Source organism: Gobius niger (assembly GCF_951799975.1).
Source record: "Gobius niger genome assembly, chromosome: 7".
Lineage (NCBI taxonomy): Eukaryota > Metazoa > Chordata > Actinopteri > Gobiiformes > Gobiidae > Gobius > Gobius niger.
Genome location: NC_136858.1, coordinates 29,438,826 through 29,461,546, shown reverse-complemented (window position 1 = coordinate 29,461,546; position 22,721 = coordinate 29,438,826). Strand labels below are relative to the sequence as shown.

Sequence of the window (22,721 nt, the reverse complement as noted above, 5' to 3'; positions counted from 1 at the left end):
AATTTATTATGAAAAGAAAAAAAAAGAAAAAGCGTATTTATTTCTCATCCTGTCTCCATTGCCTTAATGTGGACCTCACCTCATTCACAGACTGTTCTCCCATAGAAACATTTGTATCCAAACCTTTCTGTGTCGTCTGAAAAGAAAAAAGAAAGTCCCTCTATGTATCTATAGTTACACTTTTAAAACGCCAACTCTTCTTATTTATTGTACCTTTTTTTCTTTCAGGTTGCCTTTTAAATAATGCTAAGAAATTATTTTTTATGGCAGAATCTATTTTTGTGTTTGAACTGTCTCTCGTTTTGCACCGTGTTCATCCAAAGAGAAAGATTTGATCACATTCAGAGAAACGCTATGTAAAAGCTCCTTTAAAGTAAAGACTGGTATAGTTTGGATATTGTTTATTGTGGGAAAAAAGGTTTAAATGTCCACAAACCTACAAACCTGTTAAGATAGAGAAGATATTGTCAATTATTAAAAAAAAAAAAAATTCTGATGGAGGACACCAAAATCCCGCTGTTTAGACTTTATTCCAAAATAAAGTCTGAACAGCGATTCCTAAATAAAGACTAAATAAAGTCTCCCCTTAGTAAGACTCCTAAATAAAGGGAGACGTGTAGGGAAACAACACTACTATTTAGGGCTGAACGATATGGACAAAATTTCATATCTCGCTATCGACACGATACGATATAACTAAAGGTTTAGGTGAAAACCAAGCATTTTTCTAAAAATTAATAACATAATAATAAAGAGTGCAGTTTTATAGATGAAAATCCATATCGTTTATATCTTGCTTTTTTCGATTTTAATGTTTTGAATGTTTGTATCAATGCGATAACGATATATCTTTCAGCCCTACTACTATTTATACAAAGCAAAGTCTAAGTTTGTCACATTTTAGGCGAGACACTGCAGGTGACTAGGGAAACATTATACATTTACAGATATCAATTTGAAACTTTTGCTGTAGATTATACTGGCATAAATATATAAGAAAAAAATACATTGCAAGTTTTCTGTCATTTTATGTTTTCAAAAAATTGCCTAAATTTCCCATTTTTTCGCCGACGAAATCTGAATGACGGATTGAGCTACATTAAAATGTTATTTTATGAGTTATGACTTTTTCAGAGTGGATTTCTTCTTGTTTAGTTTTAAAATAAGCTGTTTTTTTAGTGGAAAAATTAGTAAAAATAGAATTTTTGCCTTATTTTTTGACATTGAAAACTCAATAAATCAGGCTAGGGATTAGATATGAAAAAAAAAATCCCTCTGAAAAAATCTGTTCAGTCCATAAGGCTGGAAAATTTGAAGTCTTTCGGTGCTGCTGACGTGGAGATAGTGTCGCCACCATGACAGAAAAATGTGTTTTCCGATATAAAACTATGGGGAAACATTGAATCAGCGCAATATTTAAACATGTTATTGTGAAGATTAGGTATATTTTTTGTTTCCAGGTGAAAGATTATATGTTCAGAGACCGATTTGGCCTGAAACCTGAAAAAATGTAGTTTTGCCTGTAGTGTCTCCCCTTAAAACTGTGACATTTATTAAACGTCTATGGGAGAAATCAATAGAAATAGTTCAGAGCGTGTTTCAAATTGCTCTGTTGTCTATTTGTCTATAATATGATAAATATAAATTGAAAATGCTATTGGAATTTTCAGACTTCAAAGCTGATGTCTTTGTTTATTGCTTATTGGTTTTATTTTGCCTGAATGTTGCCGGAGTCAGAAACCCCCGGCGTTGATTTAATATATATGACTAATCTTAGCTTCAAAGAGTGGCCTTTAGCCGCCTGGTTTCTCTGGATGTGGATCTGATTCATCGTGTTTTTCAATGTGCACATTCATCTTTTGTTACATTTTTATTTCCATTCAGGGAAAACGTCTCTTTCTCCCTGATTTTACCTTTGTTTTATTTTGCAGTTTCCACCAGTGTTCGCGCTTCTTATTAATAGTCTTATTCTAATCTATTTTTATCAATGCAGTGATACATTCTGTGTTTAACAGTATGAAAGCCTGGTCTTATTTACCACAAGTATTACTTTCATCATGATTTTGGAAGGTAATTTATAAAGGGTGCTGTGCTTCGCTGATTTCTTTTGGTCAAAATGTAACAAAGTAAATGTTGAATGTTTTGTAATGAGATGCTACAAACAGGATTTCTTAAAGTTTGGGCTGTAGCTTCTTGTAATGGTTGTGTTAAAGCCAAAAGTGAAGAATGAATAATTAACTTGGGGTCACGCGGGGTCATGATCCACTCTTTGACTCAGATCTGGTTGTTTCTCGTTTTCCCTTAAAAAGCCACAGTGTCTAACAATTCACAAAAATAGACTGAAACACAAGCATTAGCTCCTCTCCCAAATGCTTGTTGTAAAATATAACCTGAATTGTTCTGCAGTGTGGCTTTAAGTACGGAAACGAGTGTATCTAATCAAAAAATATGGTAACGCTTTATAGTAGCTACACCTTATTTAGCCGTAAAGGTGCATTATGCAACTTTTTATGTGGAAAAAAAAGTTAATTGTTCGTATTAAACCTTGTAGTGACCTTGTATGAGTGGTCAGCATGGCGTCTTTACTTTTGATCACAGTGGTCTCTACAACGCTCCAGGATCCAAACAATTGGTCCTGGAGCGTCTTAGAGACCACCGTGATGGAAAGTAAAGGCGCCACTTTAACCACTCACACAGCCACTGGGTCACTACAAGGACAAATACACACAAAAATCAACTTTTTTTTTCACATCAAAAGTTGCATAATGCACCTTTAATAAATGATGAGTTAACACTTAACTAATGAATTGCTCATGATGCATTAAGTGTGACTAACACTTAACTACTTGCAATGAACAAGTAAAGTTTGTGAAGAACTACTAGTAATAGTAGTTATTAAAGCAGCACTAAGTAACTTGATAACCTTAACTCCTTTCCGTAGTCCCTCTGGGGGCAATACAAGTGTAAATGGGATGATTGGGGGGGTTTTCCATCGCCCCCTGGTGTCTCTGGCCAGAAAACCACAATTGCAACTTCGCTGCCCCCAGGTCAGAGGCGCAATACACACTAATGCAATCACAAAGAAGAACAGGCAAAGCTAACTGTGGGCTGGCGCCACTTAAACAGTATTTACAGCCATGTTTGAGTGAAAAAAAAAAATCTCCATTGTGTAATTGGATGAACAATATCCCTCTCTCCCTTTGTCTTTTCTGTCAGCGTAGTATTTACTCTCACGGACAATGAGTAAAAAACCATAACATGCTACGACACCTGCAGTGACACTTATGGCCTCTAGGGGTATGAGTTACTTAGTACTGCTTTAAGTGCTAGTCACACTTAAAGCCACACTGAGTAGAATTAAAAAAAATGAAATGCAAGCATTCATTTTATGAAATTGTCATCGTTGAAGAATACCTCATGTGCTTTTGCTGTGAGCGGCTCAGCTTTCCTCGTCTCCATGGAGATGTGAGGTTCCCTTCCACTCTTTGATTACCCACTGCAGAAAATAGCATTTTCTGTGTCGAGCTTGTCATTAGGAGCGTGTTTTGTTCTGATGGCAACAGTATAGTCCAAAATGTTACGCAGTGTGCCTTTAACTGATGAATTGTTCATGATGCATTAAGTGTTAACTCCTCATTTATTAAGGCTAAATAAGGTGTTATTGTAAAGTGTTACCAATATGCTTTAGTGACAATTATCTGTTTCCACATTTGTGAAGAACTGCTAAACCATACAAAAAACACTTTCCAAAACACTGGAAATATCGCTCACACTATGTTTACAAAAAAAATATACTTCAGACTTAAAAACAAACTTAATAATAATGTTCAAATATACAAAAACAACTTCAGACAGGCCTCAGGAAGAGAAAGTTTCCCAGCTTCTTTTTAACACAAAAGTTGCACGGCCAGACCTGACAATTAAAAAGCCCCGTGTTTGAGCCTGAGTGAATTTCAGATTAGACCATTTAATTAAAATTCAACAATTGCACGGCGCCGACTGTGACAATGACACATTTTTGCAGCCCCTGAAAGCGGCGAAATTACTCCCATCACAAAAAAAGTTACTCATCTATCCAAGAGCATTAAAACAGCCCAGCTTTAAAATCCTTTTATTTTCTCTCTCTCGCTCTCTCTGTCTTTATTGATTTGTGAGTCTGTGTGAGCGCTGTCATCTCAAATCGTCAGCGCTGGAGATGATGTGTCACTTTTGTCTTTTGTCTAGAGAGAAAAGTCTGTCCTCCCCTCCGCCCGTCACTCACGCACCTACGCCGCATATGCAAAAAGGAAAAAAAAACAAAACCACATTTGCACGTCTTGTAAATATCCATCATGAAAAGCTTTTTTGTTTCTTTGTCTCCCAAATTATTTTTTCATAAACCAAAAGTGTAAGAGTGATGTGTCTATTTTTAACTTTGAGGAAAGAGAAGTTTGAATCATGCACATTTTTTGATAATCTTTCCGATGGTCGTTGTACAGCTGTATATTGTAAACGTCATGTACAACAGCAATATGGACTTACTACCTGGTGTAAAATGCATGCCGCGGGAAATGTGGAAAAGATTTGATGCAGGGGCGTGTCTAGATTAGATTTATCACTTGAAAGAATAGGCCACCGTTTTTACATACTGAGATATGTTCTTACCTTTAAAGACGAGTTTATTTGTACCTGTCTGGTCACGTAAACACAGCACAGACGGGGTTAGCATTTAGCCTCTCCCCCTCCCCACTATAGCTCCAAAACAGATGAAGATAGAAGCTACCAAGCTCTTCCACGTTTCCCCTATTTAAATATGGTTACGTGAAGTCTTACACTATAAAGTATAATTACACCAAATTAAACATGTAGATTTTCTAAATGGATAAAAAAGGGAACTTATTGTAAGGCGTAGTAATACCAGGAGTAGTTCAGCCTCCGCACAGTAAAGTGAAGATATCACTGCGCGGATTTCAAACTACTCCTGGTATTATTACGCCTTACAATATAGTTCCACATTTTCCCTATTTAAATATAGTTACGTGAAGTCTTACACTATAAAGTATATTTCCACAAAATGAAACCTGTGGATTTTCTAAGCGGATAAAAAGGGGAACTATATTGTAAGGCGTAATAATACCAGGAGTAGTTTGAAATCCACGCAGTAATATCTTCACTTAACTGTGCGTATGTCGAACTACTCCTGGTATTATTACGCCTTACAATATAGTTCCACGTTTCCCCTATTTAAATATAGTTACGTGAAGTCTTACACTATAAAGTATAATTCCACAAAATGAAACCTGTGGATTTTCTAAGCGGATAAAAAGGGGAACTATATTGTAAGGCGTAATAATACCAGTAGTTCGAAATCCGCTCAGTAATATCTTCACTTAACTGTGCGGATTTCGAACTACTCCTGGTGTTATTACGCCGTACAATATAGTTCCCCTTTTTATCCGCTTAGAAAATCTACATGTTTTATTTTGTGTAATTATACTTTATAGTGTAAGACTTCACGTAACTATATTTAAAAAGGGAAAACGTGGAAGAGCTGGCAGCTTCCATCTTGACCTCGTTTGTGACTTTTGTTGTTATGGCAGCCATTTTGAATACCGAAGCAGAATTATGCAGTACTACAACATGTAGCAATATCTCTACTCAGGATGAAAATGAAAGACAATGATTGACAGTGGCATTTTTATGTACTCGTAATCATTGCTCATGAGTTTATGTGAAGAAACCCGGGAGTCAGTGTTTAAGCTGCTCAAGATGTTAGCATGCTACCGGTTAGCATTTAGCTTCAACAGTTCAGCTCTGACCTCTCCAAGAGAAAGCCCTGAACCACAAACATCTGGCCTTCGATAAAACATGTGACAGAGGTCGGAGCTGAGCTGTTACTGTAGTATTTCCTCGGTGTTCATGTGTTTTGACAGTTGGTTGACAGTTGCTAACCGGTAGCATGCTAACATCTTCAGCAGCTTAAACACTGACTCAGACTGAGACTGTTGACATGACAAACTGTAAAAATCACAGTGAAAGGTTTTCTTTTCAGTTCTTTCATTTTCATCCTGAGTAGAGATATTGTTACTCGTTGTAGTACTGCATAATTCTACTTCGGTATTCAAAATGGCCGCCGGAACAATGTGTGATGTCATTGGAAACGCATGTATAGCAGAGAGGCTTAATGCTAACGTCGTCTGTGCTGTGTTTACGTGAAACTGGGTTGTGTATCACGGAAATAAACAATATCAGAACCAAAACAGGGTTAAAATTGAGCTAAAACATGAAAATCTGGACTAAAACTGAAAAATCCCTCATTGTTTTCCGTTTGTGGCCGCTTAGACACGCCCCTGATTTGATGCCTTATGACACTGTGGATCTCTTGAGATTTTGTAGATTTCGGACATTTGAGTCTCGTTGCTTCTGAATAACATAATTTGCGTGTGGTTTTACTCTGCATCCTTTGTTACATAAAAGGGACACTTCACTTTCATGAGGTGGTTGGACGTGTGTGAAATGGTTTTAAGTCATTGCAAAGTGATTTGGAGAGTTTTATCTTCTTTTTTTGGCAACACGTGGGTAAATAAATCATCTTTGTTTGATTTGATTGACCATTTTGTTAATGCACTGATTCAGAACTGAAGTCTATATCGTCTATAATAGTGGAGTCCATTATAGACGATACCAGTCCAAGCGTTTCGTTGCCATTCACTTGCACTCACACTAGGGGGCAGCATTATTTGTGTGGGAAACACCTAGGAGGGTTGCCAGGTTCAGTGTATCTCAACAGAATCGATTTTCCACTTACTGCAGGAGTCAAGCTTCTTGAAAAAAATGCCAAAATAGCAAGAAAATGGGCCAGAAACGCAATAAAAGAGCGACAAAACGTGACGACAATGTGAGAAAAACACAACAGAAAAGCGACAAAAAAAAAAACCAGAATGACAAAAATGTGTGACAAAAACGCAAAAAAGGTGACAAACGCAACAACAAAAGCCTTTGCTCTGCCCAATCCCGTCAGACCTTGGAAGCTAAGCAGGGAAGGGCCTGGAAGGAAGGAAGCCTGGCGAATGTAGTCATCAGTCTACCCCAGGGCAGCTGTGGCTACAATAGTAGCTTACCACCACCGAGTATGGAGTGAATGAATAATGACGACAGTGTAGCGCTTTGAGAAACTTGGTAATGCAGGCTTGTAAAGCGCAATACAAGTGTAAGTCATTATTATTATTATTAAATACCTAGGAGGGTTGCCAGGTCCAATGTATCTCAATAGAATCGGGCAGCTTTTCCACTTACTGCTGGAGAGAAGTTTCTTGGGGGAAAAATGTCAAAATTGCAACAAAAATGAGCCGAAAAGGCAATAAAAGAGCGACAAAAACGTGACGACAAAGTTACAAAATCGCAACAGAAAAGCGACCAAATTATAAGGGAGAATTGTGTGATAAAAAAAACAAAAACGCCACAAAAGAGCAACACAAGTGACAAAAACAACGAAAAAGCGATAAAAGACAAAATTGACGAATATTCAATGATAAAGCAACAAAAGAGTGACAGAAAAGTGATGAAAAAGTGACAACAATGTAATGAAAAAGGTGACAAACGCCACAAAAGAGCAACAAAAAAGCAATAAAAGGAAGTTTTGACTATGTGGCAACAATGCGAGAAAAAAGATACGGAAACTTTTAGATTAGACTCTTGAACTGAGCACATTTTCTCCAGTTTTGGATTTACTCTAATCTAAAAGCTTCTTGGAAAAAAATTGTCAAAATAGCAACAAAAAAACAAAGAAAACATGGATGAAAAAAAAAAATCCCAAAAAAAGTGACAAAAGAGCAACAGAAAAGCCTCAAAAAAGCGATGATGATGCGAGGAAAAAGATCCTTCTAAATAGGTTTTGTAGGTCTTAGCTTTCAAATGACGCGTTGCTCTGGCCTGTAGATGTAACCTTTTAGAAGTGGGTGAAGCTGATAAGAGAAAAAGCACTCAGTGAAGGCGGGGGTTAAGAGGTTAAGATGTGATTGGCTGGATTGGACCACTCATACCTGGCAACCCTGTGAATGTATTGCATGATTATTTCAGGGTTTCTTTGTGAAGCTTAAATCCCTTGAGTTTTACTTAATTTCATGTAAACATTGGTTAGTGCACATGGCAGGTTTTATGGTTTTCTACTAATTACTTTGATGGGTTAAGCATTAATCATAAAAAAGGAAGAGATAAATGATAAAATAGAAACAAAAGTGAGCGTAATAACGTAAAGGTCCACACACCAGTCTGTCGTGCACAAAGGCATTGGCTATAATTTATTTCACTTCATTCGACTTCATGTTACCACTGCTGTTATACAAATATGCTTTTTTTAAACATTCAACGTCCCAATTAAAAAAATATCTTCTTCTTCAGCGAGAAATGTAGTCGTTTTTAACACTTTGATACGTTTTTAGCTTGTTTTTTTTTTTTTTTTACAAAACATCTGTACAATAAACACAAATACAAGAAAAATAACAAATTTAAACACAACTTTTATATCAATTTCCCCTTTTTTTCGACGTGAACTTTAGATTTTAATGTCTCTCGGCTGTTTTATACGAAGACATTGGTAAGTTTTGAACTCTGGATAACACTCGTTTTTTTTTAACTGCAGTGACTTGTACTGTACTGGATGAAATATAGGCACTACGGTGCAGTAAAAGGCGGTGACTGGATCAAAGTTCGTTCTGAGGTACAAAAAAATCTCGGGTCATTCTTTTTCCATCCTCCCAAAAAAACTATATTTAAATTATGTCTTACAAAAATATCCGTAATTTTCATTTTACTGAGTCGACATAATGTCCAGCCACGAGGACGATAAACCGTGATGCGCTGATGTATTTCAATCACACTGGTCCAAAAGCCTAAAGTTCAGACCTTTAGCTTTGATTATAGTGTATGAAACTGCACTATGGCGTCTGCTATTGCTTCCTTGGTCTAGAGACACACTGACCAAAACTCACTCAAACCCTCTCTCTCTCTCATTTGTCCTGGTTCCAACACATCAACTTGGAGAACAACAAGTTAAGTTGGTAATATCCCAAACCAAAACTAAGAATGAAGCATTAAACCCTTTCACTCAGGGTCACAACGTTTAGTCTGACCTTTGTATTGCAGTGAATACACTCTGTGGTCCGTGTTATTAAAAATAACTCAGTGAAGCCTTTGTCTGTACAGTGTTAACAATTCTTTGTCTAAATGTGACTTGGGTCAGTAGTTGGATGAATGGTGAGGGCAAAAGATTCTCAAGTCTCTGAAGAAAAGCCTTTATGTAATAATATCTAACGGAGCTCAACGGTCCCGCCCTCCTCTGAGTTCTGGAAACTATTCAACCATTTAAAAAAAAATTATGTGAAGAGTTTAAAGTATAGACCGTGAAATGGCGATGGACATTGCGTTTAGTGCGGGCTAAGGAAAACCGAAACATTTAGGACATTGTCTTAAAACACGCACAACGAACACTTGGCACAAGGAATGACAAGTCTGTTCGATAATGACTTAAAGGGATATTTCAGGATTTTTGACATAGGGCCTCATTTCCTAGTTATCCAGAGTGTTGTTGATTTCTGGAGATATTTTTTCCTTAAATTCATCCAGTTCTTATATTTGAAGAGTTTCGTGGGGCTAGGCTAGTGCAAGGCTAGCACATGTCTATGGTATCAGCTACACTGCATTAAAAACAGTCTGACCCACAGGGCACCTGAGGCAAATCACTTAAAACGCCAGACTAACCATATAAATGTCTGTGTCGATATAAGTTCTTTTAATGCAAAATGGTTAAAATTATTTGATCAGCATCAGGTTGTATAAGCTACGCAGCGGCGGAGTGATCTGCTAGAAAATAGTCCCTCAAAATGCGATCATTCATGTGATATTCAGTTATATTCCAAAAAATACTGTATTGACACAGACAGACAAACTATGCAAGGTGCGTAGGGCCCCCGCAGCCGCAAGGGCCCCGCATCTCAGTCAAACTACGGTGTTGTTTCACCGATTAATCAACGTGTTGTTATTTGTGCGCATGTGAACCGTGTGGATTCAACTCATCTTTCAGACAGTTACTTACAATAACTCTGGTTCTCTGAATGTGCACCATCTAAAACGAGTTGAGTTACTCACAGGCTAATTCTCAGTGGTCAGACAGAAATAACCGTCAGGTGCAGGTGTCAGTTGTAAATCAGCGGTTCCCAAACCTCATATTGAGGGGCAGGGCCTGAATTGAGGTCATTATGTTCCGCTTGTGCCCTGCACTACAGCACAGTAGAACCGTTTTTGACCGTAAATGGGTTCTCTCTTCGTTAACTAACCATGAAATGCGACTTTAGGGCCCCTGTGTGGATTTTTGCTTAGGGCCCCAGAAGGGCCAGCACCAGCTCTGGACACAGACATATATATGGTTAGTCTGGCGTTATAAGTGATTTGCCTCAGGTGCTCTGTGGGTCAGACTGTTTTTAATGCAGGCTAGCTGATACCATAGAAATGCACTAGCCTAGCGACACGAAACTCTTCAAATATAAGAACTCTGGATAAGTAGGAAATAAGGCCCCATGTCAAAAATCCTGAAATATCCCTTTAAAGAAGGACAAAGGTTTAATTGGATAGTCCCTTAATGCCTGGTGCGGTTTTATTTTGTCTTAGAAAATGTTTAGATGTCACACTGCACTGTGCGATTGTTCAAAGAAACAATCGTAGCTATGATCAAAGTTTGGTCGTAGCAGGTTCAGGCTTCAGAAGGCGGGCGGGACGGTTGAGCTGCATTGTTGTGCACAGTTTTGGGCTGAAGGCAGGTTCGAGGGCTATATTATATATATTGCAAATTTATATTGCAAACTTCTCAAACAACTACATTTTTAATAAAAGGTAGTTATTATACTAGATGCATTTACTTTTCACTTCGACCCATATCATTAACTTTAACTCGAGTCAATGTTATTGGTTCCATTGTGAAGTCAGAGTTTGTCTTTAGTCAGACTCTGGCTCTGCTCTTGTGCCTCACGTCTGAACTGAAAAGATCTGTCATATTAAGTAAAAGTCTATGTTTCGTACAAAGCTCTTCTGCATCAGTTTCAGTGCTTTTAGTTTTACATTTTAGTTCGATTTTAGGATTGTCATAGTTACCGGAGCTTCACAAACTCCTCGTACAAAGTTACATCACTCAGCTGAATCACACCGACCTCCTGGACTTCAAGGTCAGGTCAGCGACTCCAGAAAAGACCTTTTGTCATCACCGTGATATAGGGTGAACCCCGCGTTTTCGATGCATCACACGGGACGGTCCATGAACTCCTCCCGCGCTCCGCAGTTACAGCTCGTGAACATGACTTGTATTAAATAAACCCTTTATGCAAACAGTTGTCTCGTACATACAAAAAGGAAAATACTACGTAAAAAACACCTACATGCCTCGCACAGACTAAACCAGGCTAAAAATACAAGTTAGAAAAATATGTACATATCGGTTTTCTAATCGTCGCATTTACAAGCATCGTTCCTAATGCGTTGATGAATGTGCTGGACGGGCCCACATTCAAAACTCAAGTCTCTTTGGCGGCGTGTGGCACATCGTAGCGAAGTGTGGGCGTTTCTCACCATTCACAAAAATATCAGAATCTACAGCATAGAAAAGGCCATCCAACACGCGGGATGTAGTGATATAATTCCTATGCGATAAAACTATATATATATATATTTATACATTTACCAAAACATACTGTCGAAGACCACACATGCCCAGGACTGTGTGAATACGTGTCGCAGAAGTCACATTCAGAAGTGTGATGTGAAGCTTTTAGGAAGGCATCAATAAATAGAGATGTCAGTTCCCGTGTCCCTCTCTGTCCCGGGACGTCTCTCAGTGCCGTGGGGGGGGGGGGGGGGCGTCCCGTTTAAAGAGGCGGAGGTCAGTCGCCCTTCGAGTTATGCGCCGCCTCCAAATTGACGACCTGTAGCTCTGTGAGGTTAGTGCTGCTGCCGCCCGCCTGTTGACCAATCACCATCTGGAAGAGGACAGGTTTGTCAGCAATGAACCCCCGATTCATAAATGACAGAAACATACAGGAAACAAGAGGCTGAGGCGACACCCCTCACTGTGGAGCTGTGGGACATCCCAGAAGGTTGAAGGCCCTATGCCTAACGTTTTGGTTTACAAACTGATATTTTTGGTCAAAACTCATGTAAAGCATTTTTAGCAGCCATTTATGAGTTCATGAGCACGTTTTACAACTTTCAAGGAGAAATACTGTCATAGATACAGACGGCATCGCGTCATAGAAGGGGGCGGGACTTATTTACCACAGATAAATAAAGAGTAAATCAGGCCCATATGGATATTTTCACTGCAGATTGTTCAGTAGAAGTGAAAAAACGGCAGTTGTAGCTAGCACTAGCTGGTGATCCACTTCGCTCCTCTCCATGTCTTTGTTTCTTTATTTAGCAGAAAACTATATTCATAATTTACAGTTTGTTAAAGTAGTTTTTGAATAATTAAAGAAAGTTTAGATTTTTCTCCAAATTGTTTTCCTCAAAGCCACACCGCGTAGGATTTTCACTTACAAATAAAATTGAAATACTAGCATTTATTTTATGATAGATCATTTCATCTTTGGAAAAATACCTCATAAATGTACAAACAAACATGAGCTTTTGCTGTGAGCAGCTCAGCTCTCCTAAGACATGACTGTAACTTTACCAGGAGTGGGTACGTCTCCAGGTCGTCTCCATGGAGATGTGACTAAAATCAGTAGAATTTGAGATTAAAATAGGTTAGGTTCTCATCAAAAAACATTCTTTGATTATTCCCTGCAGTAATAGCATTTTTCTGTGTTGAGCTGAGTGTGTTTTGCACTGATGGCAACACTATAGTCCAAAATGTTACGCAGTGTCCCTTTAACTGTTTTCAAACATGACCATATATGGGCGATTTCAGAGACGCTGCCAGTTCACAATCAATAAAAAAGTATCTATAATTGGAGGCATTGCACACTTTTTCCACTAATACCTATATTGAGGGACACAAATGTTATTCTACTACAAGAAAAAAAATCCAATAAAATCAGGCATAAGCTACACTGCATCATTAATAAATGTGATATTCAAACATCTCTGGACCAGAGGACATCATTGTTTAAGATTATACCAAGTTTAAACTCGGTGGACAAACTGAACACGGAGACACAAAGTGTTGATGTTTGTAAACTGGCACAACTCAGAGTTGATGCCAAATGGGCTCAAGTTTTTTTTCCGTTCCATTGTTGTGCAATAGTGAAAAAACACTGCTGACCAAAAAACTAATAATAACCAAGTCTCAGAATGGTTTAGTTCAGTAGTTTTCGATATTCACGACTGTTCTCTTCACTGTGGCTGTCCCTGCGTTATGAGCCATAAAAATTATCTTGGCACAGAAAACAAGACACAAAAAGCTACTTTGAGAACTTCATTCAAAAATAGTTTTGTATTTCCAGCTGCATCCATCAGAAAGGGGTGTGACTGATATCAGATCTCCTGCCACTCCACACCGCAGCACTGCACCAGATAACCAACAAAGACAAACTTTAGATTCAAATATAATGAACACAGCCAATAAAACAAGTATTGACCTCAGTACACTAAATATTTAAGTGAGATTATTTCAAGTATCCTATTAGGGCTGCACAACGTTTCGCCAAATTGGTGTTTTCGTGTCGGTGACACAATATCACAATCGCTAAGGTCTTCCATCAGACCGAGACTGACACACGGTAACTTTAAAATGTTCTTTCATTCAGGTTTAGTCGCTATTTTCATAATGTGTTTCCATTATAGCTTAATTTTAGTCCTGATTTAGTATTTACTGTTGAAATTAAGCAAAATTTAGCAATATTCAAGACAATCATCGTATATATATATATATATATATATCATAATTTGTTTTTCTGTTATTGCGCAGCCCTAAATCCTACTCTCCATGCACTGTGGTATTTTTGACTGTGTGAAGCCATTCAAACCCATTCAGACCAAAGCCGGGCCCTGGCCGGGGCCCCCTGGCCGGGGCCCTCGTGTGGCAGACGGTGCTGTTATACTTGAGCATTAGTGCAGTGACATGCTGCTGGTGCAAAGGGGAATTTGAGAGTTTCACTTGTGAAATGCAGATCTTGCCGTACTGGGTGAAGCTGCATGGCGGGGAGCGGGATCTGCACCGTCCCGGGAGGAGCCGTGAGGAACACCTGCTGGACACCACCTGGAGAGAGGGAGGGGGACAAAGAAAGAAAAAAGAGAGAAAGAGAGAGGGGAGATAAGATTTTATTGATCTGAAATTGCCCTGTTAAAGCAGCTCACAGTAGATTGTTTTTGTACAAAGTAAAGACGATGAATCATTCTACTAAAATGGCATAACCTCTTTTTCCTCCTGTGGATAGATATTGCTAAAGCAGCCAACTTGAAACCAGTCTGGTCTGCAGCCTCTCACCTGTGTCCTGTCCTTGTGTGTGGGACACCTGCATGGTGGAGGTGCCCTGTGAGAAGGCGTTGAGCACGGCCAGGCCCCCGTCCAGCGACGGGCTGGAGGCGTACATGACCGTGTGGGGGCTCGGGTACATCATGTGACCCGCCACCGACGTAGGGACGGACGACGTGACGATGGTCGCCGGGAGGCTCACTGTTGCTGCGGGAAACAAGAGACTCAATGAGAGGGTCTGTTCACACTGCAGCCACCAGGGGGAGTAACAGAATAGACGACTTTTACTTTGTGCAACAACTGAAGGAGACCATTTCTTCTTTCTGATTCAATGACAGTAGAATAAAAAAAGCTGCTTTCTAGGAAGGGTTTCTATGGGAACAAACTTCTCACAATAAGAGACAAATACTGTACTGGAATACATACAAATATATGACTAATTCTAATTCTAACATTAACCCATCACAAACTAAGAAAATGTATGACCATGGGCTTTTATTAAAGGAGGATTGACTTAAACATTATTGAGCCAGGAAGGAAACTGTTGGTCACATCAGCTCAAGAACACAACAGAAATCCTAAGTGCACATAGAATAATAAGCCATTGAGGTACACACCTGTGGAGTTAGCGGAGGAGTGGGAGATTTCGGGGCTGCTGTCGCTGCTATTGGCCTGCGTGTTGGGATGGACCTGAATGGCCTGCAGCTGCTGTGGGATGCCTGCTCCTGGACAAAAGGGGGCAACATTCGAGCTTCCATAAGTCACTGAACCCAAACACACACGCCCAAAGAAGCAAACAGATGTCAGGAAGTGTGAGCGGTGTGAGGTTAGTGGTGTGAGCAGTTGTCGATCAGTCATGACTCATTAGTGATTTTTCATTTTAAAACAGCTCTGGGAAAAGGAGGAGGCCGTTCAAATATGTCCTTGGTGAGATTATTGCTCACTCTGGTGTCTGAGCTCTCAGCCTGTCTGGCAAAGCAGGAGTTTTCGTGATTAATCAAGGGGTAAAATACACCTAATGCATGAATTGAGGATGAAAATTGTGCCAAACCTATCATTTAAATCTTAACAAAAATCCAAATCTAAAATAGGACTAAGAAAAGCAGACACTTCTTTCCATTTTTACCTTGTAAGGAGTGAATCTCTCCACTGTGAGACACTGCAGACAGAGTCCCTTCTTATTTAAATAAAACCCTTCGTTTCCCCAGAGCGGTAAAGTAGTGGTAGCATTAGCATTAGCAGTGACGGCCTGTGGCTAGCGTGAGCGGGCGGAGGGCAGCGTGTGTGTCACCTGTGAGTGAAACAGCGGCGGGGAAGCGGAAGACGGCCTGCTGCCCCTGCGCTGATGCCGGGGCGGCCCCGTGCTGCCCCTGAAGCGTCAAAGAGTGAGACTGCAACTGGCTCAGGGGGATGGTGGGGGTGCCAGGGGGGAGAGGGGTGCCCGCTGTTGTCAGGACAGGACAGGGCAACCAGCCAGAGAGAGGAGGGGGAGAACCGAAAGAGGCGGGAGAGGGAAAGAGAGAGAGAGAAGGGGGTTTTGTGGAGGGAAAAGGAGAGGGGACGAAAAAAAGAGAGACAGGAGAAAGAGGGAGAAAGTGAAAGAGGGGTAAGATAGACGGGAATAGAGGAGAGAAACAGAGGGAGGGGGAGATGTAGAAAAGGTTCAGCAAAGTAGAAATGTTTACAGCCGTTTTGAATCAAGAGGTGGGGTATTCCACTAAGCCAAAGATGACGAGTCCAACGAATTTAAAGCTAATTTTGTTTCCATAAAAACTGTTTATAGTCACCATGGAAACTGGTACTGTGATAGCTCAATATGAAGTCACTACATCAAGTGTGCGCTCCCAGGGCAAAAAGCACGGCAGCGGGACCCTAAACGAAGCACGGGGATCTACTATGGTTCCTGGAGTCTACTTTATGTAGTAGAAATGTTTAATTCCTACTACATACATGCGGCATTGATACAATCAGCTGTAAGTGGCGCAGGGCACTATCAAACGGATGGAATACCTCAGTCTCAATTCAAACATGTGAAGATTATCATAAATTAACTTCAAATTAAAAAAAAAAAAATCACACAATTTTGCAAAGCGAGATGAAATTTAAGAAACATGCAGTGTTTTAATTTACAAGAAAATGGCAGCCTGAAAATGATCATAAACCTCGACTCTAGACTAAAGCGGGACTAACCCAGGAAAAGTGGTAAATAGGTTTTCAAACTTAACAAAACCAAACAGGAGTGCTCAAACGCAGACATATCAATTACATCAATAACTTATTTGAAAATGCCATAACAACGTAATAATCTGGTATTGAATGGCATATAGTGTTGAAACTTGTTTGGCAAGTTACTGTGGGAGTCGAGCAGCATGTCAATAATATCTAAATATATTACGGACGTGCGGCTGTGACGGTGCAGTCACGCGTTTGAAGCAGATGAAGCCGCCTGTTGCTTCGTGAATGTATATTGGCCATAATGTCAGAGTGACTCACTGATTTCATGGAAAAAATAATCTGTATCAAAATCTAAAAATATGGAACTGAAATGAACTTTCACAGCTCTGCATGACACTGTAACTGCCTCACGTCAAAACAGACAGGCTTTAAAAGGTGCGTCTTAATATTATACACAAAACAATTGACTTTAAAAGACTTTATCCGGCCATATACACAAACATCTTATCTTGTAGTAGTAGTAGTTTATTCGGTCAGTTCATTCCTTTAAACGTAAATACATTTCCAATTCTTAGTGAACAACACGACCAAAAGGGTTTAGGCTGAAGTGAAAACTTATATGTTGTTATATGTTATATGTTGTTATATGTTGTCATCCATTAAATGCTATTTCTATGCACAAACTGCTCCAATGGGCTTCATGTGAGCAGTTTTCCTTATAAGCTGAAAGTTGTTTGCTTAAAACCCACTCTCCCCTGTTCATAAAGTGCTGTTGAGTCCTTGGGCAAGACACTTTGGCAGCCAGTACAAATGTGATGAATGTTCTTAGAGGCGGTTGGACAGGTTCTAGTTTCAGTTTTCCTCAAATATGAAAAGCATTGTGACTTTTTTAAGATTAACGTAATGATCTGTGGGCTGCAAACCTTTGGGGGATAAAAATATTCAAGATATACTGTATACTGTGTGGTGAATAAAATGTCATCCCTCTCTCTGTTTATTTTTAAGCTAAAAATGTCAGTTGCTTATGAGCGTTGCTGAAACCTGGTTAGCAAAACCAAAAGCTAGACATGGCTTTAATTATAGACACTTGGTATTTGCAGCGTACACCGTACATGGAAGGGAAGTGGCAAAAACAAATCGGAAAACAGCACACAGCAGCGGATTTACACATTCCCATCCAAATATTTCATCCATTGGAGCGACATGTTTTCTGTCCGTGCAAGCTCCGCCCCCACGTTTGGTCACATGTTTTGAGGACAGTTGCTGCGGTCAGCGGACAGACCCTCGCAAGCTGTCGACTGATTTCAGGCTTCAGTCGCTCAAGGAGGGAGCGGGAGAGAGGCAGCGCGCTGGGGGCAGAGAGTGGCACCTGGTATGGCAGTTATGTGGCAGACAGGTGGTGCAGGGGAGGGTCACGAGGAGGAGGAAGTGTCCGTGAGCCGCCGCTTCACACACGAAGAGGCCATTAGAGCCTCGCGTGTCAGAGAGACCAGCTGTGACGGATGCCACGACGTCCAACTTCACCTTTGTTACGGTTGTTGGGAGGGAAACTAAAGTCACATTGAATTCAGATCCACGGTCCACACATTTATTTAGCTTTTCCACAGTCTCTTATTGGACTGGGTATTACTTTCTCTGAGCAGCAAAACTAGTGTCTGACTTTTGCTCCGAACACCACAGGCTTTCAGAGATGCTCAGCGCATGACGGTAAAGGTGTAGGAAGCGTCGCGTTGAGGAGCTAAAAGGTGTGAAGTAGTCATTTGATGCCGTATATCACGAGTGGGTGCGAGCTCGCGCTGATGGAAACGACTGGAAAACGACTGAAGTGTCACCTGCCACCGGGTAATTCACCATCGATCATTTTGCTCAGCAGCGACGCCAGGTTCTCCCGGGTCAGACACTTAAACATAAGCAGTTCTTGGACAAAGATATTTCAGACGTTTACGGCGGAGTTGCATCAGCATTTCAAAGTGTGTGTGTGTGTGTGTGTGTGTGCGGGGAGACGGGTTTTTAGGCATTTTTTTTTCGAGTCTTTGTCAGCATTATTTGACAAGACTCTGGAAAGGGCGCTGGGGAAAATGTCGCCAAGATCAGAGAGCGTCTTTCAAACTGTAGGCGCACCAGAATTGAGAATTTCATTATTTGTTTTTTTTCCGATCCCCAATGGCTGCCGCTGAATAGACCGCCGCTTCTCCTCCTTCTCTGGAGATAACTTACAAAGGTGGATTTCTGAATTAGGAAACCTCTGCGTATTGCGCTAATACACCCTGATTGTCAATTACCAGCTAAGCCAATTACGCTGCACTTCCTTTGACGCCGGTTCGTGAACACAAACCCCCGAAATGCTCGATGTGCTGCAGACCGCATCCATAAAGCTCCCCTTAGCTCCTGGGTCATGTCTGGTTCAGGCCCAACGTCTCCTTAAAAGAACGTCTCAATTATAATTTCATTCAGAGCCATTGAATATTCATGACTAATTACCTCCCGTATTGGTCTGGCCTCTCTGCCCCGGCCCATTGTGTCCCCCCTCACCTCATTATTCCCGTCCCCAAAGCCAGCGTTGCCAATTAAAACTTCCTGGTTACGCGGAGAGGGCTAAGCGCGACCGGCGATCGGAGGGGCTGTTGTGAGATGTAAATAGTTCGGAGAAATAAGCGCGACCGACCGGAGATGGCGGCTACAGGGTCACGCCGCGGTGCCATTCAAATTGTAATTAGTTAATAAGCGGCGCTGTGGCATTAACAAAACATGAAGCCGTGAGTGGGGTGTCAGGCTCATTGTAAAGAGGAGATGAAGAATAACACCGCGGACTGGATTTATACGATGCAGCGCGGCATGAGTCAGACTGCTTTCATTAATAACTTAGTTGGATAATATATTGTAATAACTGGTTTCAAGTGGCCTTTGGTGGGTGCTTTGAGAACTGAACGGCTCATTTATCAGGTCGGACTTACTATAACGACAAATCATTGTTAGCACAGTAGTCGGTAAAGCAATATTTGTATCGCAAGAAGCCACAATATATTAAAGAGGGGGTATTATGCTTTTTTCAATCACATAGCACCAGTCTATAGCACACTACAATGATGACGAAACCTTCTATTGGTCTGTAAATGCAGTAAATTAGAATAACTGCCTTGTATAAAATTGCTTTCTCAAAATGGCTGTAGTGAATGTCTTGAAATAGGCCTCTGTCTCTTTAAGAACCTCAGACCCTTTCTGACACGCCCCCTCCACACGCTGTCAGTGGCATCAGTGGGGAGGGGGTTCAGCTGAGGAGCAGTGGTTGGTTACTCGGCTGGTGACGAAAGCTCGGAGGCGTCTCCAGGAGGTGGGGGCGTTCCTAGGAGGACTCAGGCAAACCTATCCCTAAAATGGCTGCCATCAGAGTTTTCACAGATTACTCAAAAATACGTGAATGTGCCGAGGCAACACTTCAGGCACAAAGAAAATCCTGCACTGTCACTCATAAAGGTGTTAATTTGGTCCGAAGTGCTGTCAATGCATGAGCTTAATATAGAACCTGCAGTTACGCATAAGACCTGAGGTGGCAGTAGTGAGTATAACATGACCATCTTGCATCTAGTCCCTTTAATCCTTTTCTTCCCATTTGATGAAAAAACAAATGGCTCATGATTTTTGGTCTGCCACGATGAAGGCCTGAACAAGGTTGAAATGTATTAATGCTCCTCGTTCAATTTCTAAGAAAGCACTTTTGCAAAATAAGTCAGAAGTGCCCAAGAGCTCCTCCTTTTTTCTCAAGTCAAGCCAAGGATCTTAGCAGAGCACAGGACTCCTTTTTGCTGCATTTACCTGCCCATTGATGCACTCACTCTCTTTCTAAATTGCTCACCATTTTGGGATTTTTGATTAGACCCATTTATATCATTATCATCATTTTCTATTTTTCATTAAATGCACCAAACTACTGTGGTGTTGCTTCTAGTAGTAGAAGTTTTGATAATAGGTTTAAAAGGTAGAAATGTCTCAGATTTAGTCAGCAGTGAATGGTTGAAATGTTTTTGTGAGCAGTTCTGTTGCTACTCGTGATTGTCCCAGATACGAAAACGTATTTCCTTAGGAGGTTTTTTGGCTGCTTTTCCGTTAATTTCCATTTCATTTGTGCATGAGTGACATACCGGGCATGAAGGTGAATCCCCCTGGAATCTGCATGATGCCCGCAGACGCCCCCGCTGCCTTCAGGACGGTCCCGTTGGCGCTGATGCTGCTGTTGCCCGACACTGGAGCCATGTAGTTTGTGATGGGGTACCCGCTGCTCACCTGCATCGTGGTGGAGGTGGTGGGTACGGTGGCCTGGGTGCTGCTGGTCGACCCGGGCAGGTTAGCGACTGTGAACGTGGGCTTCAGGGCGTCCTAAAAACAGAATAAGAGGGACAAGATTTGGTTATTGTGGAGTGACGCACAGCAGATGGTTAAGAAACGCCTTTTACGTAGGACATGTGGAACAGCGACACTGACGGGGGCGTTGTTGGACACTATGGAAACGCCACAGACCTTATTTAAATGCATATGCCAGGAAACCTTTAATCTTTGCTTCTAATCTGCATCAACTCTCCAAGTAGCTAAACCTCTACATTCATCTATAAAGATTCGTTTTTGTCGCCATTGCGCGCGTGTGACCAAAACGGAGCGCAAGGTTTTTGGCGTGAATTTAATAATGGGAGTGAGCCGAAACAAAGCGGTGCAAAGCAAAGGACTCTGTGAAGAAGCAGTGAGCGCTGGAGCAGGATGTGTTGGTGAGTGGGCTGGAGATGAGAGCGGAGGTAGGCGTCAGGCAGAGCATCTAAACACACGGCCATTTCCATTACACACAAAAGAAAGCGCATACTAATATTAATGGACATGGACACAAACATGAACAAAGCCAGCCCTGTAATGCGTCATGGGGTGGCACGTACAGTATTTGTGGAGTGTATAGCTGTCAAATTGAAACTAGGCATTGTTCAATAATAATAAATAAAAAAACTTTTACTGTGAAAATTATTTATTATTCACTTGAAATTATACAAAATAATCCAAATTATTCCATTGGCAAGAATAGGTTTTATCTGCTCTAAGGCCAGACTAAATCAACTCCAACTTAGTGCTATGCAATTAATCGAAATTCGATTAAGATTTCGATTACAACAGTCAACGATTACAAAATTAGCTTAACCGCAAAAAATCGATTATAATTATTATTATTTTTTTATTTTATTTTATTTTTTTTCATTTTTTTTTTGGTTTTGCAAAGTGTTTTTTGCAAAGTGTTATTTCAGGCCGCAGGGATTATTTTCCCTTCGGTTTTCACGTGCCATGGCTCATGCTTTTGCCTGACATAAAAACAAACAGCGCTGTGTGATGATGTCATCAGGCCGCACTGCTTAGTTTACTTGCGCAGGTGTGAGGGCTGGCCAGCAGGGGGCAGGTGTGAAACAGGGACCTCTCTTTAATCAAGGCAAACTTGACCTCATTTGTACTTTTATGACTGTCCAGAAAACATAAAACATCATAGTGTTTTGATTAATAAATAAATAAAATAAAGATGGACTTTTTTTTTAAAGGCAACAAATAATCGTTTGAATAATCGAGATTTCAATTATGACAAAAATAATTGTGATTATTTTTTTTTTCAATAATCGAGCAGCCCTACTCCAACTTTAGATTTAATCTCTTAATTCAAGTAGATTTAAATTCATTTCTACCTATTGAGGAGTATTCTTTTAGGATTATGGCCTAAAAGGGTGCTCTGCTAAGACATTTTAAGGAATTGACAGTATTTTTAACATTTCTAGAGTACTTTAACAGGCATATGATCTCTGATTTGGGTCATAATATTTCTCAAAATCATCTCGAGGGCCAGAGTTTGATGATGGAGGGCCGATTTTGGCCCCCAGGCCTGATGTTGCCTACCCCTGTCCTATAACAAGTGTTTTTCTTTTCCCCAGACCTAGACTCATTCAGATCCATTCAGTAACTTGTGTCTATATCTATATCTATATCTTCCTACTCAACATCAAGGCTCACCCTGAATCTGATTGATTGACATGATCTAGTCCAGCCATAAGTGCATTGTGGTCTACATGTAGACCTGGTTCAGTCTGGGTTT

At 40.5% G+C, this 22,721-nt stretch overlaps 1 protein-coding gene across 5 annotated transcripts in view; it reads right to left on the bottom strand.

Moving 5' to 3' along the window:
• Window positions 1–11,057: 11,057 nt before the first annotated feature.
• The window catches only part of srfb (serum response factor b), a 34,767-nt gene continuing 23,103 nt past the window's right edge, over window positions 11,058–22,721 (bottom strand). The window contains exons 3-8 of one of the 5 annotated variants that reach the window (XM_079559772.1): window positions 20,752–20,986; window positions 15,729–15,881; window positions 15,055–15,156; window positions 14,450–14,644; window positions 14,145–14,221; window positions 11,058–12,002 (exon numbers count right to left, since the gene is read on the bottom strand). In XM_079559772.1, coding sequence (XP_079415898.1) covers window positions 11,907–12,002; window positions 14,145–14,221; window positions 14,450–14,644; window positions 15,055–15,156; window positions 15,729–15,881; window positions 20,752–20,986 — 858 coding nt within the window. In that variant the 3' untranslated portion in view covers window positions 11,058–11,906. Of the gene's footprint in view, window positions 12,003–14,144; window positions 14,222–14,449; window positions 14,645–15,054; window positions 15,163–15,728; window positions 15,882–20,751; window positions 20,987–22,721 lie in introns of all 5 variants that reach the window. The other 4 variants (XM_079559773.1, XM_079559770.1, XM_079559771.1 and 1 more) reach the window with 4 other exon arrangements.